The sequence below is a fragment of the Acartia tonsa genome, chromosome 13 (assembly GCF_053477335.1).
Source record: "Acartia tonsa isolate MP-2025a chromosome 13, ASM5347733v1, whole genome shotgun sequence".
Taxonomy (NCBI): domain Eukaryota; kingdom Metazoa; phylum Arthropoda; class Copepoda; order Calanoida; family Acartiidae; genus Acartia; species Acartia tonsa.
In genome coordinates this window covers 30,926,224-30,946,678 of record NC_137272.1, presented here as the reverse complement: position 1 = coordinate 30,946,678, position 20,455 = coordinate 30,926,224, and the positions used below count along the sequence as shown (strand labels likewise).

Here is a 20,455-nt window from a genome sequence, read left to right as displayed (position 1 = left end):
ATCCGCCAGAATTTCATAGCTGAACATTGTACTGACAGGATTGTTACCAACATCATAGGAGACACGGATCCTACCCCGGAACATCTGATGGACAGATAAACAGACGGACAGACAGATGGACAGACAGATGAACAGACAGACATTTGTTTTCCTGTGATATTTTCCATCTGCCAGAATTTCATAACTGAAGATTGTACTGACAAGATTATTACCAACATCATAGGAGACACCGATCCTACTGATGGACAGATAGACAGACGGACAGGCAGATGGACAGACATTAAAATATTGTTTTACCTGTGATATTTTCCATCTGCCAGAATCTCATAACTGAACATAGTACTGACAGGATTATTACCAACATCATAGGAGACACGGATCCTACCACGAAACAGCTCAACAGCCAAATGCTGGAAATCACCTGTAATTATAAGAGAAAGGGATAAGACAATGAACGATAATTTTCCAATGAAAATTATTGGTTTAAAATTGTGGACACTTCTAAATTGTACCAACCAATCTTGATGTATTTAGAGCTCACCTAAAGTCAATAAGAAAAAGTCTTAAACTTAGGGTTAAAAATAAACTACTCTTTATGTAAGTATGTCTTTCTATCTGTCTAAAATTAATAAAAATCTGTTCTGGTTTTCTCGGCTGCTATTTTAGCCTGGATTTTTTTTGTGATGATTCACTGTACTGATGAGCATCATGTGAGTAAATTACTTGATCAAAACATAATTTTGTAAAAATACTTTGTTATTTTTTACTATCTAGGTATATATGTACTTTATAACACTATATATCTGGTCAATAATAAACTTTTTTAGTTGGTCCATCCACAATTCATGGTGCTTCGCGACGAACCTCAAACTGTCCCAGTTTGGGGTTTGTCTGCTTCGCTTCTTACAGATGTTGTTATCCTTGTTTTTTTATTATGTTTTACCTGCATAAATCAGCACTCCATTTTCTTGGGTAGTAGCAAAGGTAATGGTTATATTCGCTGAGGGAACCTAAAAGTTTTTTCCATGTTAATCGTAAAGAAATCTATTACATTTTTTCTCTCTTTCTCTTTAGGAGCATAATTAATTATTAAATTATCTTTTTATGTAAGTATCAACAAAATTTAGGGGAAACAGCTTATAGTGCCTAATAAAAAATGACGTCATACAATACAAATGACCAATGATAGGCCAGTATACATTGTTATTAACCAAAGGTAAAAAGTATTTCTATTCGGCACTATAAGCTGCTTCTCTTTAGGCATAAGAAAAAAGGGGCGTCGTAGCTCAGTGGTAACGCACTGAGCTACGGTGGTGAGAGTTCGAGTTCAAGTCCCCATGTGGCAACTCGAATTTCTCAGTTGAATACATTCATGCAACTTCCCTTTGGTTGTGTAAGAAGGGTGATATAATTGGGTAGTTTGGATACATAATATCAGTACAACCCTTACCCAAACTCCTCTGTTGAGAGCGTCATTCATTACGGTGTGTTAATTTGGGACACCTGCCATACTCGGCGAGGGTGAGGTAATAAAGAGTAGGTTCCCTGAGACAGCGGGTCAAGTACTTGTACTTGAGCGTGGACCTTGAGCTGGCCCTGGTGCTAGCCTACAAAAGTTTCTTGTCCTACTCCATGACTACTTAGGTCCAAACACTAAGAAACTATGGCTACACACACAGGGATAAGAGAATGGATAATAAATTAGTGTAGACTCCAAATAATAATACACAAAATTAACCCTTCTGTAGATTAGAATTATTGGTTAAAAAGTGTGGACTCTGCTAGTTTCAATCAATCAATTATGATTTTTTGAAGGTGCTCAAAGTTTATAAGCCAGCGAATAAAATAACGTGTTTATGTAACTTTGTATACAAGAATAATAATATGCTTACCACTTGCAAGGGTTCTAACTCGACATAGGAGTTGTTGTGTATAAAGCTGAGGCTTGTCAAGTATTCACATCTCTTTCCACTGTAGCCTGGGGCACACTAAAAATAATGGATGTATTATTACTTGATGATAAACGGTAACCAAAAAATGCAATGGGAATTTGCAACATAAATTGACAATTTTTCTCCTGTCATATTCTAAATCCATTCTTCTAAGAATACATTTTAACAAGATAAGTCTTTATAAAAACTTATGACTATTTGAAAGGTATAAAAAAAAATTATTTTGTGTACATACATGCAAACCCATAACACCATTTTAAAGTGTATTCTTTAGAGGTCATTGAAGCTTTACTGTAAACTTCAAGAAAGCTTTTTAGAAAAATTCTAACGAGAGGAAAAGACAAAAACTCTATTCCTTCTTTTCCGAAAAAACATCCTATTGCATAAAGTAGTAAGATTATTTGTTCACAACGGTTCTGGTAATTTTTAATTTTTGTGGTTTAAGGCTATTTTCCCATTTTTCTCGCCCTTTCAATTCAGAGCCCCTTGATGCTAAGGGTGTAGACGCTAGTAATAATAAAATATTATATTATATAATAATATCTGATTATTAATCTCTTAAATGACCTATAGGAACACAGTGTAGGAATAATCCAACTACATTATTGGTTAGAAAGTGTAAACATTTAATAAGTGTGCTTTAGACAAGTTTTCGCTTGTTTTAATTAAGATTTAATGAAAGTAACCAAGTTTTAAAGAGAAAGCCTAAATGTCATCTGTGACGTCATAAAAATCCATATCTTTTTGGGGGGTTTCCTTTCCCACTTCTTCTCTTATCCTTCCATTTTAGACATATTTTTTGACGTCATTCATGACACTTTAGGCTTTCTCAGTTTGAAAGCCAACGTATGAATTAAGGTGACTTTTAAAGTCTCAGTGTAATTAACAGTCCAATATCCCCTCCCTGACAGCATAAATTGTTCTCTAAATAGGAATTGTATATCATTATTGTTTCTGCACTATGTTAATAGACATATTTGCAATCAGGGCTTCCAAATTTTAAATATGTGGAAAGTAGATATTATTTTAGCCAGCTTTGTACTCTTTAATGAAGACATTTCGTACCTTTTTTCTTTTAAAGTTTGAAATGTTAAACCATTAAATTTCATATTTTGGATCAATTAAAATTAACTACAAATGTACTTAAAATATTTAAAATTTATAAATTTTAAAATACGGTGAATGTTTTTTTGGCAACCATGTTTGTAAATGATATCTTTATTTCGTGACTTAACTAGTCAATTAATCAAGTTCAAGTGTCCTGGGTGTCATTTAAGCTTGTCCATCTATTTATCTCATTGTCAATCTATTTATCTTATTGTTTATCTATATATCTAATTTTCCATCCATCTAACTAATTGTTCATCTATATATCTACTTGTCCATCAATCTATCTAAATGTCCAGCAATCTATCTAATTATTTATCTATCAATCGTATTGTTCATCTATCTATCTAACAGTCTATTCATTTATCTAAATGATCATCTATCTATATAATTGCCCATCTATCTATCCAAATGTATACCTTTATGTTTTATGTACATCTTTCTATCTATTTTTGACATCATTATTCTACTATTTTGCTATTGATTCTTTTAACAAAATACTATACTGATATGATAAAATGCACACCAAAGACGGCTTCATAATAAGTATGTCATTGGAACGAGTAATTCATTTCATGTTTTTTGTCAGTCATGTTAAAATATTTTTGCAAAAGCTCATTCAAAATTAAGACTAATTTTAGATGACAAATGTATTTGAAAAATAGTATTAGTCCATTTTAGTAGTAAAGCTAATCTACAATTTTTTATGTGAAGCTCTACAAAATGTCTGAAAAAAATAGCCGTGTGACGTCATAGAAATGGGGGATGAGAGGTGAAGTGTGAAAGGAAACCCCTTAAAAAGAAATGGATCTATTGACGTCACATGGCTCACTTTTTTCGGACACTTTGTAAGAGCTTCTTTTTATGTCTCAAAGTGACTCTATGTGGAAAATGTGATTTTCTTGGCTGTTATTTAGGATAGACTACTGATTTAAAAAAATGTAAATACCCCTTATCAATGAGTATCCAGTAAACAATTTACTTTGAACGTCAGTCTGTCGGTTAGGCTACAAAAGACATATTCATTTATTTTTTGTAGAAAGGTTTCATGACTTTATACTGTTTGATATTTATACCTCATACATCTTCAACATAATTTCCTTTGTCCGTTTGTCCTTGCTTTAAGTTTGCCTAGCCTATTATGGATGTTGTCATCTTTGTTTACATACATATTATGTCTCTACTAATTTCTGTATTAGTCTTTTGTGAGTAATTGATATAACTTCTGAATGCTTTTTACTTGCAAAACTTTTTAAAAATATCATACATTAGTTTAACAAATGTAGGCAGTTTTCAGTCTTAATATGGTATTAACATTTATGATTTACTAAAATATTATTTGTACAAATTTTTTCAGTGAAAAAAATCTTTGAAATCACAAAAAATAGACTAATGTCCTTTCGTGTAAAGGCTACAAAATTAAACTCAAAGGTTATAGGGCCCAAATTTTATGTAGACAAACATACACACATCCTACTACTTTTGCAGATTTTAAAATACACAATAAACAAATTTTTAATTGTTTGTATGTCTTTCTTTCTTGAGTTATAAATGAAAGGTCAGTTTTCTAACTAAATACTCATTAAAATTGTTTGGGGATATGTATCTAATAGTGAAAGAAAGATGGACAGAAAGACAGATAGACATATCAAGACAGACAAACATACAGACAGATAAACATAAAAAGACAGACAAACATACAGACATGAATAAATTAAGACAGACAAACATACAGACAGATAGACATAAAAAGACAGACAAACATACAGACAGATAGACATAAAAAGACAGACAAACATACAGACATAGAGACATAAAAAGACAGACAAACATACAGACATGAATGAATTAAGACAGACAAACATACAGACAGATAGACATATAGATATATTAGAACAGACATATAGATAGATTAAAACAGACAGACATAATGTCAGATAAACTAACACTGTATAAGTAAGCTAAAATCAAAAAGTCTTTCTACTTATTATTTTATATTACTTGGTATGATATATGAAGTAAAAGCCTCAATTTAATGAAAGTTAAATTTCAAAGGATAAATTTTTAAAATTACCTTTTATTGATAACTCAATCAATAATTGAAATTAAAGAGATAAAGAGAGAGATAGAAAGATTCCAAGAAAAATCAAGCTTATATATACTAAATCTTTAAAATTCAGCCTACAATTAAAACTGTGCTTAAAACAGTAATTAAAATAGTGTGATAATATATTTTTTTGACAAAATTTTTTTTAAAAACCCTAATATATAGCTATTTTTCCACTGACTTAACTAGCAATTGATCATTTTTATTAGATAAATTTTTACAAGGTTCAAAGCTAAAAAAAAAGCAAATTAACACATATATTAGTAATCTAATAGAAAAAAACTCTAGAATAGTTAACTAAAGATGCCAAAATTGATATAAAAAGTGGCCACATAAAGTGTCTTAAACTGTCTCAACTAATTGACTAGTTTACAATTTAAAACTTAATTAATTTGCTCTGAAAAATGCATTTAATTAAGTTTTACTTTTCATTAAAACTTAAAGAAAAGAAAAAAACATTTCCTTAATAAATAGCTATCGCCTTTGTTTATATGCAGTTTTACATCAGTCCACTAATATATAACCAATTTAGTTTTTCATTTTAAGGAAGTTTCATGTAGGTTCCAGGATAGTTTTAAGCTATTAATTTATAATTTTAAGCTAAAATCAAAACTTCACTTTCGATTAAAGTTTCTCAAATAAGAAGTAAAAAAGACTTTTTCTGTTAGTGGAGGGGGGGGGGGGGGGGTTGGTGTATTTTTCCTAGAATCACTTTCTCTTAAAAGGGCGAAGGTACCCACCATCAAAATAGTTACAAACCTTCACTTTAAAGGAGAACCCCTAATTTGCAAGATCCCTTGCTGCGGATAGACACACTCAGATAAATATCCTGTTACTTTTATATAAGAATGAATAGAATCATGTTACCTTGCACATATAGTCGCTGGAGCCAGGAATATCCATACAGATACCATGCTTACCTTGCACATATAGTCGCTGGAGCCAGGAATATCCATACAGATACCATGCTTGCAGTCATGCTGTTGACAGGGACTTGTCTGGGGGTACATCTGAAAAATTTTAAATCATTTCAACATTTTTTATAAATGGGATTACATTTTCCCAGGGATCTAAATGGATAAGACAATGGCCGATTAATTGAAATACATAAATGATAAAAATACCCCTTCGAGTGATTAAAATTAATAGTTTAAACACTCATCTTGATTAAACAACCAATCAAATTAACTTAAGTCTCCATAGGAATAAGAAACCGTTATTATAAAATACAAATGACCAATGATAGGCCTGTATACATTTTACCATTGGTCAATTACAATTTTTACTTTCCTATCATAGGTTATTTGTATTCTATGGCGTCATTTTTAATAAAGCACTATAAACGGCATCAAAAAATGTTTACAATACCTGAGCAACCATTGGTTCAATCTCACAGAACTTGCCAGTAAACTCAGCTGGGCATTCACACGTGTACTTGTTGATACCATCCACACAGGACCCGCCATTTTGACACATGTGATTGTCACAGTCATCTATGTTAGTAGAACAGTTCTGACCACTGAATCCTAAAATAACAATGTATGATTGATTGATTGCATTTTTATTTAATATTTTTACGGCATTTTGCGTTGAATTAAAACAAAAGCCGCCATTTTGGCACATGTGATTGACACAGTCATCAATGTTTGTAGAACAGTTCTGACCACTGAAACCTAGGAAACAATGTATGATTGATTAAGTGCAATTTTATTCAATATTTTTGCAGCATTTTGCATTAATTTGACACAAAAGGTGCGATTTTGACAATTTGTGGTTGTCGCAGTCATCAATGTTTGTAGAACAGTTCTCACCATTGAAACCTAGTAGACATCGTTGATTGATTGATTGCATTTTAATGAAAATATTACTTGCGGCATTTTGCATAGATTTAAATCAACACTTACCTTGAAGGCAGTCGCATGTGTAGTAAGAAACATGTTCGCGGCATTTCCCGCCATTTTCACATGGATTCTGCACAGATGTACAGAAGGAGATTTTCTCACTGCAGTATTTACCCTAATTATTCATTTTGAAGTTGTTGTGGCAATTTTTAAAATTATTTATACAGTAAAATATTTATTATTTGGTTTTAAAAATAAAAAAAGCAAGTTGTTAACAAGACAATTTTTTTTCAAATGAAGAAATAAAATAAAATGCCAACATAAAACTTCCCTGAAAACCAGGCTGGCATTTGCATTCATAGTCTCCGATTTTATCAACACAGGTGGCATTATTCATACACCTAGACATAAAATAATTTAGCATTCAGTAATCTTTTAATGTATAACCCATATATTATATATATATAATAAAACAACCAATATGCCAATCAACCCAAACATCAATGCATCAATATATCAGTCAATATATTGATCAATCTATAAGTCTATTTTATCAATCAACAATAATCAATCAATTAAACTATCAATTAATCTATCAATTAATCTATCAATCAATCTATCAATGTATCTATCGATCAATCTATCAGTGAGCGAGTCTATTGCATTGCAGAATCTTCCAATCAATCTATCAATCTACCAAGTAATCTATCAATTAATCTATCAATATACCAATCAATCTATCAATCAATCTATACATTTATGAATCCATGAATCTATCAAACTATTACATAATCTAACTATCAATCTTATCAATCTGTCTATCTACCCATGAATATATCAATCAATCTATCAACAAATCTATCAATCAATCTAATGAATCTATTTACCCACCTATGAGACAAGCAGTCATCCACATTAGTCTCGCATCTCACACCTTCGAATCCTTGAGGACAATCACACCTATCAAAAAATAAGTAATTAATAAAAATCACGCAACCTTTTTTCAAAGAAAAAGTTTTAATATAATATTACGTTGAATTACTATATAGAGTAAAGCCATTGGTTGAAAAGTTTCTAAACTACTATTTGTTCAACCAACCACACAGGATTTCACCCAAAATTTTTAGGCCAACAAAAGAGAGAACGCGTTTTTCTATTTCATTCTATTCTATAATATCTTTTTGGAATCCTTATCCTTTTCGAGCAGCTTCTGAGAAAAATAAATGACTTTTCATTTTACATAATTACTCCTATGCTTTTTAGTAAATATTCTTTAAAGTTGGAAAATAAAGGTTGATAAAGTCAGAGAGGGTACATTAGACTGTAAATTACAAAGGTATCCAAAGTTTTATAACCACGTTATCACAAAAACTTTTATTGAATTTTCGTTTGTAGTATCTTTTTATCCATTAATTTTACTCTATAAAAGGGGAAAGCTTGTTTATCATCATTGTGAATGTATATAAATGTAACTCCATTGTCTTATCCCTTAAGATCCCAACTTTTCTAATGAATTTTTAGAACAGGGTTATACAATTTAGGTTTCTAGTACTAATGGTTTATGTTGAAAAATATCATTAAAACCAAGTGAAAATAAAATATGCTTAAAGTCAGAATTTTCTTAAATTTCTAATTCTCCTAACGTACAAAAATAATTTGTTATGTTGAAAATTTCTAAATGGTTAACACTTTTAACAAACAAGGATGACAACATCCATATGTACCAGAACTACACTACAAAAAGACAATGGACTAATATACAAAGTTAGTCATAGTGTGATGTTTAATGGCGATTAAAAAGAAAGTAAAAAATAAAAGAGAAAAAATTTAAAGTCTTTTACAGCATGACCGCAAATCAACGGAACAACCATAAAAACTAAGTGAACTGCTCTATAACTAACTTTTGGTACGGGGGAAAAGTCACTCAAAAAATTAGCATGTGACGTCATAAAAATGAGGGAGATGAGAGTATATCTGGGAAAGAAAACCCCTAAAAAAAGAGATGTATATTTCCTCATTTTATGACCTCACACTCTTAGTGACTTTTCTCCGTAAAACTTTTGGTCTGCCTATGTTTTTTTGTGAGTTCCAACTTATGGAAGCTGTAATCCTTGTTTCACTAGGGTTCACAACCGGTTTTAATCCAACGGAAAAGATATTTGTTTTCTGACTCTAAAACATTCTGTCAATTAAGATTCATAATTCATTTTTGACTAAGGAAAAATAATTTAAAATCAAATACATTAAAAATAAATTAGCATTTTGTTATGATCAATGGGAATATGAAATGATAGCTATATCAGAGTTAAAGGGAAATATATCAAGTAAAATTTTTTTAGGGGGGGATTAATGTATGTGACAAACACTCGGCTAAACCCCTAGAAGCCCTAATAAGCACATGCTTTTAAAAAGAAAAAGTAAATTTTAGACCTTTTTGGAGGGTAATTTTAGGATCAATTTATCTAGAGGGCAAAGATAGCCTCCCCCCAAAATAGATTTCTTTCCTGCGCATATAAAAAGCTTCACTGTAAAGAATAAAGGTTCAGCGGTTATCTAGATCCTTCTCCTTCTACTTTATTTTCATGTCCATTTACCCAATACACTATACGTAAGCAGGAAGGGTGTGGACATTGGGTTGTTTACTACACTAGTCTCCAAAGATTTACGATAACGTTTTCTTATTCTTTGACTTACCAACTTTGGGGACTTTTATTGAAGTTTGATTGGTTGGTTCATTAAGTTAAGTGTCCATACGTTTCATTCACTAATTCTAATCTACAGAAAGGGTAATTTTGTGTATAATCTTTGGGAATGTATATTAATGATCGTCCATTGTCTTATCCCTTTAGATCCCTGATGATACATAGATCCCATGTTATGAATATAAATTTGAAAATTAATTAGTATTTTCATATTAGAATTCAACACCTCATAAACATACAAAATATACAGGAATCTAAAGGGATAAGACAGTGTACAGATGTACATCCCCAGTGATAATACACATAATTACCCCTTCTGTAGATAGGTAAGTCCCCAAAGTAGTTGAGTCCATTATCCCCTTTCTTCCTGGAAAAATACACAGACAAGCTGTTTGAGAAATCCTTATAATAAAGTAAGAGAATGTCTGTCTGTCTGTTTATTTGCATCGAAGGATCTCGCTAACCGCTAAACCGATCGGTTTCTCTTTAACAGGGTAGCTTCTCATAGGTCCCAGGAAGGTTTATAACTTAATTGAGGGAGGGTACCACCATCTTCAAGTTCCCCTAGAGGATTCTAGGGGGCGTATCTGCTACTCTTTAATGTACTTACATGAACCTGCCAGCCTCCAAAACCTGGCACTTGGCTCCGTTGACACATGGGTTTCCATAGCAGGCATCTATCACCTCCTTGCACTGTTTACCATAGAAACCAGGCGTACACTCGCAATGATAATCCCTAGAATTAGATAAAATATAAAGTTTTCCGCGGTTGAAAGTCGGCACAGGGTCCTTGGGAAGGGAACGCCTTCCCCGTCTTGTGTTTTACTCAAATATCTCCACAGTCAAGTATGAAAACGTTTATAATATATTTTTGTTATAAAATAAAATAAATTTTCGTATGTCCGTCTGATTTATTTAGCTCCATTTTTATAGGGCCTTTTTACCTTTTTTAGAAAACTTATACCAATTCTTTAATTTAATGACACACGCCGTCTTAGGAATCTAGGTGAGATTAGGTACCCAGAGATAGGACAACGTACGATAAATGATCTTTGAACTCAAAAGTCATCATTATAGTTATCTGTTCTTTCTAGGCCACGCACAATGGTTCTCCAATATTCTTTGGATTTGGCAAAAGTAGAGGCATCGCTGAGATATGAGATTTCCTCATTTTGAAGTTCACTTAGAAGTTCCCTCCTCCAGGTCTACTTGGTTATTTTTATTTTTCCTTGGGTATTCCAAGTAAAAAGTGGTATGTGTGAAATTCTGACTTTGCTATTTCTGTTATTTTGCTATTTCGTTAATTAAAAGAATTAATTTTTATTGACAATAGGAACTATTCCTTTTATATATTTATATAAGGGGGGGGGGGGGTTTAATGCAACCATCTCGTAATCAATGATTAAATGGCACTTAGAATTCGAATTTTAATCTGAAATTTTGCATAAATAATCCTTGGTAGGTCTATTTTCCCTAATTCGAACAAAAAGTTGGAAAAGTAACGGCTAACCGCTGGCGGCTCAGCTGTTTTACCATTTTTTGGTATCTTAAAAGCAAATTAGTCACGAAACCTATCTCCACATAATACTTTTTTGCTCAAAAACATTATAAAACGGTTTAAGCCGGTTGCTGTTGGTACTAGAAACTTAAAAATGGCTATTGCTATCATTTTACATGAATTAAACCAAAAATATGTTTTAAAAAGTTGATTGCTACGTAATTAATGATGAATTTGCCCTAAAAATAGGCAAAAAGCGGCTAAACGGCTGAGCCGCCAGCCGTTACTTTTCCAACTTTTTGTTCGATTTAGGGAAAATAGACCTACCAAGGATTACCCATGAAAAATTTCAGATCGAAATTCGAATTCTAAGTCCCATTTAATCACTGATTACGAGATGGTTGCATTAACCCCCCCCCCCTTTATCAATATTATTGACGACTAGAAACACAAATAGCCCTATTTAAGCTATTTGACGCCACATAACAAAAGAAAGTACAAAATTTAAAAATCCTACCTGTTAGGGAGAGTGTTACATTTTGCCCCATTGTGACAAGGATTTGTATAACAGAGGTCACATTTAGATAAGATCTCTTTATCCACGTCCCCTAAAATAAATAATATTAATTTACATCTAAAACAAAATCATAAAATGTTGTGATTTAAAAAAATCTTCCCTAAACAGACTTTAAGCGACAAAAACGTCAAAGCTTTTTTTGGAGGAGGTTGGGGGGGGGGGGGTGGTTAAATCCCCTACTGCTTTTTTTTTTATTTTAATGGCTGAAAAACTTACCTATACATTGGAAAAGGCTTGAAGGGCTTGTTAACAGAAGTTTGTCCTTAAATAAAAAAAATATTATAAATATGTAGAATATTTTAATCTAAAATTGCTTAAATATTTTTATCAGTTTAAAACAATTTTTCTTCACAATTATTGTAAAGGAAAAATATTTCTTTCTTGGTATTAATACTATGTACTGTGTCAATATTAGATTCAATTCGAATTTGTGAATCTGGATAATCAAAATTAAATATTGTCTGCCTATTTACATAAATATATAAAGGGTGTCCTTATTCTATAGCGAAAAGTTTAAAAATGTACTATAAAAGATAAAAAAAACAAGGATGGCAACATCCATAAGTAGCAGAGCAAAAACAGATCATGGATTGACAAACGGACAATGTTATCCATAAAACATATATTTAGTGGTCAAAATAGAAGGATAAAATTATAAATAATAAAAAAATCACGAAACCTATGCATAAACATATTGTTTTTTGTACCATGAACGACAAACCGACGATAGACCTATATAATGAATGATAAAAAAATACCTTCACCAGGGGCGTCCAAGCTTTTTATTTGGGGGGGGTAAAATTTTTTAAGAAAGGGTAATTCGTTTTTTTTTGGGGGGGGGGGGGTAAAATGGCGCGTGAAGCGAGCCGCAAATTTTTTTACCCCCCCAAAATTTTTACCCCGGGGGTAAAATTTGCTTGGGGGAGGTAATTACCCCCCCTGAAATCTGTTGGCAGGGGTAAATTTCAGGGTTCGGAAGCCGCGCTATCAGCCGCGCGGCTGCGGCTGAATCCTAATTTGCGGCTGCGGCTGCGGCTGCGGCTGCTTAAAGTTATGGAAGTGGCTGAGGCTGAGAGTGGCTGAGGCTTAGTGCGGCTGAGAGTGGCTGCGGCTGAATGCGGCTGAGGCTTAATAAGAATTGGGGTGGCTGAGGCTTACAGTGGCTGAATTGGAATTTTGTGGCTGAGGCTTCGAGCGGCTGAGGCTTACAGTGGCTGAGGGTGGCTGAGGCTTACAGTGGCTGAAGGATTTGTGGCTGAGGCTGCGGCTTACTGAAAGCCGCGCGGCTCATAGCGGCTGCGGCTTACAGTGGCTGATTGGAAAATTAAGCCGCGCGGCTGAGTGAGGCTGAGGCTGAGGGTGGCTGATAACATAATTAAGCCTCGCGGCTGATTCTGAGGCTGCGGCTTACTGAAAGCCGTGCGGCTGAGGCTGTGGCTGAATTAAATTCAGCCGCGCAGCTGAATGCGGCTGCGGCTGAATACAATATTAAGCCTTGCGGCTGATCTTATGGCTGATTATAAAATAAGCTTTGCAGCTGAGGCTTCGGCTAAATTGGATTTTTTAAATGCATTCTAGGACATTTTTTGGAGAGTTGAGGGTGGTTAGGGGTTGTGAGAATAAGAGTGGAGGGAAGAGGGGGGAGGACAGCAGGATTTTTTCAAATGTTTGATTCAGAATTAGTACCCAAATTTTATACTGGTACCCAAAGTTTTATACTGGTACCCAAAGTTTATTCTGGTACCCAAAGTTTTATTCTAGTACCCAAAGTTTTATACTGGTACCCAAAATTATATACTAGTACTCAAATTTTATTCTGGTACCCAAAGTTTTATTCTAGTACCCAAAGTTTTATACTGGTACTCAAAGTTTTATACTGGTACCCAAAGTTTTAGTCTGGTACCCAAAGTTTTATAATGGTACCCAAAGTTTGAGACTAGAACCCAAAGTTTTATACTGGTACCCAAATTTTACTGGTAACCAAAGTTTTATACTGGTACACAAAGTTTTATACTGGTACCCAAAGTTTTATACTGGTACCCAAAATTTTATACTGGTACCCAAAGTTTTATTCTGGTACCCAAAGTTTTATACTGGTACCCAAAGTTTTATACTGGTACCCAAAATTTTATACTGGTACCCAAAGTTTTATACTGGTACCCAAAGTTTTATACTAGTACCCAAAATTATATACTAGTACTCAAATTTTATTCTGGTATCCAAAGTTTTATTCTAGTACCCAAAGTTTTATACTAGTACTCAAAGTTTTATACTGGTACCCAAAGTTTTTAGACAGGTACCCAAAGTTTTAGACTAGTACTCAAATTTTATTCTGGTACCCAAAGTTTTATACTTGTACCAAAAGTTTTATACTAGAACCCAAAGTTTTATACTGGTACCCAAAGTTTTATACTGGTACCCAAAGTTTTAAACTGGTACCCAAAGTTTTATACTGGTACTAAAAATTTATACTGGTACCCAAAGTTTTTTACTGGCACCCAAAGTTTTATACTAGAACCCAAAGTTTTATACTGGTACCCAAAGTTTTATACTGGTACCCAAAGTTTTAAACTGGTACCAAAAGTTTTATACTGGTACTAAAAATTTATACTGGTACCCAAAGTTTTTTACTGGTACCCAAAGTTTTATACAAGTACCCAAATTTTATACTGGTACCTAAAGTTTTATACTGGTACCCAAAGTTTTATACAGTTACCCAAATTTTATACTGGTACCCAAAGTTTTATACTGGTACCCAAAGTTTTATACGGGTACCCAAAGTTTTATACTGGTACCCAAAGTTTTATACTGGTACCCAAAATTTTATACTAATACCTAAAATTTTGTTTTAATATTGGTACCCAAAGTTTTATACTGGTACCTTAAGTTTTATACGAGTACCCAAAGTTTTATACTGGTACCCAAATTTTATATTGGTACCCAAAGTTTTATACTGGTACCCAAAGTTTTATACTGGTACCCAAAATTTTATACTAATAGCCAAAAATTTATTCTGGTACCCAAAGTTTTATACTGGTACCCAAAGTTTTATACTAGTAGACAAAAATTTATTCTGATACCCAAAGTTTAATACTGGTACCCAAAGTTTTATACAAGTTTTTTAGCAGTAGAAATTTATTTCAACATCTTTAGTTATGATGCAGTACAAAGCCTATCAACTCCCAGACGACGAGCCAATGCGCTACATGTTGAGCCACGGTAGAGGGTTTCTATGACATTAACTCAAGGTCCAACAACCCTGGATAACTAAGGGGAATTATATCTTTCCTTTGCGCCTGTTCATGTTGCACACCTAGCACCTAGGAACCATTTAATGTCTTCAGTTATAACGCAGTATCTGCGCGAGATTCGAACCTATTACATCCCTGATGACAAGCAGATGCGCTACTTGTTGAACCTTGGGGAACCAATTCTTTCCTTTTCTGTATTAGTTTAAGTGACATCAACCAACTTTTTTTTATTGAATTACCTGCCTGAAAGTTTTATGGTAATGAGTTACGCCTGTTTATGAGCCAAGGAAATCCTCCTATTCCAACTTTACATGTTTCACACCTGCCATAGCAGCAGTAGGAACCATTTAATGTCTTCAGTTATAACGCAGTGTCTGGCCGAGATTCGAACCTATTACCTCCCTGATGACAAGCAGATGCGCTACATGTTGAATTAAGGGGAACCAATTCTTTCCAATTTAAGTGACATCTATCCAGCAACCAACTACCTGCCAGAAAGTCCTATGGTAATGAGTTACGCCTGTTTACAAGCCAAGGAAATCCTCATACTCTAACTTTACATGTTGCATACCTGGCATAGCTGCAGTAGGAACCATTTAACGTCTTCAGTTTTCACGCAGTGTCTGGCCAAGATTCGAACCTATTACCTCCATGATGACAAGCAGATGCGCTACATGTTGAGCCATGGTACGCAGGTTAAATTTGTCTTAAAAATAGTCGTCTTTAAAATGCTTATCATATGTACACTTGCAATAAATGTATTTGTCATAAAAACTTACCTCTTATGAAAAATGTTTTTTTTACAAAAGTGCTTTTTATTACAATTATTCATGGGTATAATTTTTATGACTAACTTTTTATGTCACATAATCTTAATGACAATGTAATTATGAAGTTATTACAAAAAATACTAAACAATAGTTACTGGAAAAAGAAGAACTGAATTAAAATAATTTTTTGGGGGGTAGGGTGATTTTTATTGGGTGGGGAGGGCCGGGGCGAGTAAATCCCATTTTTAATTTTGGGGTGATGTTTAATTTTTTTTCTAAGGCAATTTTTTTCTGGTAGTGTGATGGTACCCTCCCCTAAAATAGTTGTAAACCTTCCCAGTACCTATAAGAAACTACCCTGAATAGGAGCACCATATCGGTTTAGTAGTTAGCAAGATCCTGTAGTACAAACATATAGACAGACAAACAAACAGACATCATAATACTTAATGATCTAAAAATAAGACAAATTTTTATTTTGAAATATTGGAGCTCTGATAGCTTTTTGGTACGGTAACAGCTTTGAACCATCTATCATCCGGGTTCGAATCCCAGAAGAAAAAAAAATTTGGGGGGATGAAGGGTGACTTTTATTATTTTTTTATGGGAAAATAGGGGGGAGTTTGGTTGAGCACCCACCAGTTTTAATTTTAGTTTTTTTTAAAAATTCAAAAACTTGGAAAAGGCAATTTAAAAAGTTTTCATTAGTTCAGTAGTTATCGAATTCTTAATCTACAGACAAAATAACTCTCCATACTCTTGGTGGAATTGAACAGAAAACCTTTCTTACACATTATGGTGCACTAACCCTTAGAACATAGGTGTAAAGCAATTTTATATTAAAATTTAGTTAATGATATTACAAATAAAGTAAGTTTACCTAGAACAAATCTCCTCTAATCTTTTTTTACACATTATATCCACCCTCCTTTTAAATTTTTTTTTCAACTTGAGAGGAAAATAACTAAATATAAATAAATGAGAGGAAACAAAAATTATTGTCCATTGTCCCAATGTCCATAGCAGAATAAAAACTTTTCTCGTATTCATTTGAATCCGGTGGATAGGAACCGGTTCTCATGAATACGAAAAAACTATGTCTAGCATCATATTATATCCAGTTTTCTACGAATATAGAAATGTACAATCATAAGATTAAAACTAGTTTTTTAGCCGGTGCCTTCGGCACCACAGGGCTAAAAAAACTAGTTTTAATCTTATAATTGTACATTCTATATCTGCGGAAAGCCGTTTATAATACGATACGAGAAATAACTATGATCACATTCAATTCTTGGTGGAATTGAACCAAGAACCTTTCCAACACACGACTGCCACACTAACCCCTAGACCAAAGGTGACAGAAATTTTGAAGAAAAATTTAGGTCTAAATATCACAATTTAATAAATTATTGGGTGCTAAATTTCATAGGTATAACTCTTATGTACATACTTTTAAAACCTGTTTTAATATGTAATGAGTTAATGGTTAAAGGATACTAGTGGCTGCGCCCCTAAAACCTCTAGGAATACTTAAGGGAAGCAAAAATAATTTATTTTGAGGGTCATCTTTTTTTGGGAGGGAAAAGATACATTTCCCCCAAAAAATTATAAACTTTCCCTGGATCAATAAGAAGCTTCACATTACCACTTTATATAATAGAATATGTGGATATATTAAAAAAAGAAAATTTGTTAATAAAATTATGGACCTCATTTATTGGCCAGTTCATTTATATATCCCATAAGAGGGGAGAGATGGATTAAAGGGGGTGTATGGGGGTTATTGTTATTTTAGCCAGCTGAGATTATTTCTTTATCAGAGTACATGAAAATATGGACAACATCAAAGTAATAATATATCGATTTATGTATTGCTTATAAATTCAGAAATTGTATAACATAATGATAAAGATAAAGAAACATTTTTTTATAATAATTGCAGTTTTGAAAATAAAATCAATTTTAGTAAGCATCTTTGTAAAATAAACAAAATCGGATGATATATAATAATCATTTAACTATTTCAATCTATCGAGTACATAAAGATTATGTAAATTTTTTTGCATATTATACAGGACAATTTATTGCATTTTACAGACCTTTTTTTAACCAACTTTAAAAAGTAAAATACATCGCTGTTTAATTTTTTTTGTTAGAAAACATATTAGGATAATTTGTGTTCAAAATAAACACACACACACACCCTCCCCCCTCCCCAAATCTTAATTTAATTATTTTCATTAATTTAAAAATACTATGAAAAATGAAATATGTATAAATCTTTTTTTTTGCATAACTTTTTCAGTGTCTCTCATCAACCACAAAGTATTAAATACATTTAAAATTGAAGAAATATCTAAGTAGGAGAAGCTTAATTATATAGAACAAGTATTGCATACCTAAACGGAAAAATAATAGAGAAGCTACTATATAACTTGAGTATCACAAAAATTGATTGCCCCCTGTGAGGTTTGAACTCACGGTCCCTAGTTTACAAGACGAGTGCTCTACCATTGAGCTAAATAGGCCACCTGTACAAGAAAAAAAAATTTAAGATAATACAAATTCATAGTAAATATTAAGTAAATTCTGAAAAATTTGTATCTTTTAAAAACAATAAAATTAGGCAAACGTCAGTAGGGCAGTTACCCTATAAATAGTATTCAATAATATTCATAAGTATCAACGTTCAAAAACGTATTGCTCCTGGTGAGATTCGAACTTATAACCCCGGCATAACAGTATAGAAGAACCGTGCGCTAACTGATTGAGCCACTGGAGCTCTTAAATTACAGGTTCAAACTTTTTGTAGTTGTTCGAGATGGTAGTTTCTATGTTGTAATTTTAAAAAAAAACTTAAGATAAAATTTTTATAAAAGAATATAAAAAAATTTAAAAGTATAACATTTAAAAAAATTATTTTTAGGCGATGGAAATGTCTGACCCCCACCCCAAAATTAGCTCAAAACCATCCAATGTCAATATATATATAACTAGCGGCTACGCCCCTAGAGGCCTCTAGGGGGCACTTGAGGAAGAGAGAGAGTCAAATTTAATAACCCAATTTCTTATTTTAAATTTTTAAAGAAAAGTAAAAAAAAAAATTTTTTGGGGGGGGAATTTTTTTTTTAGGGGGGGGGGGGGGCCTCCCCCCTTATTTTTAACTTTAGTTTAAAAAATTTTAAAAAAATTTTCTTTTTTTGAGGGGGGGGGGGATTTTTAATTTTTTTGGGGGGTTGGGGGTGTCCCACGCCCAAAAAAATAGTTATAAACCTTCCCAGGACCTATGAGAAGCTACCCTGTTAAGGAGAACCCGATCGGTTCAGCGGTTAGAGAGATCCTTCGGTACAGACACACAGATACACAGACAAACCGACATCCTGTTACTTTAGTAAAAGGATTCCTGAGAAGGACAACATTGTCAGTTCAGTGGTTGCTGAGATCTTAAGCTTCAGACAGACAAAATTAAATGAAAATTATGCCCCGCGGCTGAATTGACGGCTGAGGCTTGTACTAATTTAGCACCTGCGGCTGCGGCTGGGGCTTACAATATCTCAGCCGCGCGGCTGTGTCAAAGCTGCGGCTGAATTTAAAAAATTAAGCTGCGGCTGAGGCTGCGGCTTACAAATATCAAGCCGCGCGGCTGCGGCTGCGGCATAATCATAACTTTGCAGCTGCGGCTGAGGCTTTCTTGAAGCCGCGCGGCTGAGTGCGGCTGCGGCTTCAAATTATTAACAGCCGCGCGGCTGAGTGTGGCTGAGGCTTCCCCAACTATAAGCCGAGCGGCTGATTTCGGCTGAGGCTTAGAGGGGCGTTGGCTGAATGAGGCTTAGTGCGGCTGAGGCTTAATGTGGCTGAATTGGAGTTTTGTGGCTGAGGCTTACAGTGGCTGAGGCTTACAGTGGCTGAATGCGGCTGAGGCTTACAGTGGCTTATGTTTTCTTTAAGCCGCGCGGCTGCGACTAAGGCTGAGGCTTATTGGGTGGCTGAGGAAGCCGCGCGGCTGATTTTGAGGCTTCTCGTAAGCCGCGCGGCTGATGGTGGCTGAGGCTGAGGCTGCGGCTGCGGCTTCCGAACCCTGGTAAATTTTGTTTACCCCCCCCCAAAAATTTACCCCCGGGGTAAAATTTTTTGGGGGTGTAATTTAAATTTTATTAAATATGTAGTACTAGCCTACAGCTCACGTTGTTCGCTGGTCTGTAATGCTCTTGAGAATATTAAATATCTGTACTGGAAAGGTAGAAGGCTAATGCAATTATTAAGATATGACGAAGCGGCTTCAGGCCGTCTTAGGGTCCGAGTTATTAGGAAAAATTATTATATTATAAATTATAGAGTAGCTTCTCTACTAAAAAATATTTTAGCAGAAAATCTTACTTGAACTTTGTATGTCTGTCTGGTACAAAATCAGAATTATGATTTACTTAAAATTAAAAATGAAAAGCAAATTTGTCTGTGAGGATTTCGCTGACTAAAAAGCATCATATATATTTAATTAACTTTGTCAGTCAGTCCGTCCATTATGCTAAAGTTTTAGTAATTAGATTTTATGGTATTTTATGTTTTAAGTTTACTGTATATATTTCTATTGACATCTAATGTTTTAACCATATTGTCCGTCTATTTTATTAGATTTTTATGAACTTC

The 20,455-nt window shown here is 33.6% G+C and overlaps 1 protein-coding gene and 1 non-coding gene across 2 annotated transcripts in view; both read right to left on the bottom strand.

Annotated features, from left to right (window-relative positions):
• sli (slit guidance ligand) overlaps positions 1-20,455 on the bottom strand; it is a 193,050-nt gene that overhangs the window by 32,162 nt on the left and 140,433 nt on the right. Inside the window, exons 29-39 of the mRNA XM_080146074.1 lie at positions 12,001-12,046; positions 11,725-11,815; positions 10,320-10,445; positions 7,899-7,967; positions 7,341-7,408; positions 7,071-7,184; positions 6,535-6,692; positions 6,087-6,176; positions 1,893-1,988; positions 944-1,010; positions 298-421 (exon numbers count right to left, since the gene is read on the bottom strand). Coding sequence (XP_080002200.1) covers positions 298-421; positions 944-1,010; positions 1,893-1,988; positions 6,087-6,176; positions 6,535-6,692; positions 7,071-7,184; positions 7,341-7,408; positions 7,899-7,967; positions 10,320-10,445; positions 11,725-11,815; positions 12,001-12,046 — 1,049 coding nt within the window. The remainder of the gene's footprint in view (positions 1-297; positions 422-943; positions 1,011-1,892; positions 1,989-6,086; positions 6,177-6,534; positions 6,693-7,070; positions 7,185-7,340; positions 7,409-7,898; positions 7,968-10,319; positions 10,446-11,724; positions 11,816-12,000; positions 12,047-20,455) is intronic.
• Positions 18,265-18,336, bottom strand: TRNAT-UGU (transfer RNA threonine (anticodon UGU)). The gene has a single exon. It is a non-coding gene; the product is annotated as a tRNA-Thr (tRNA).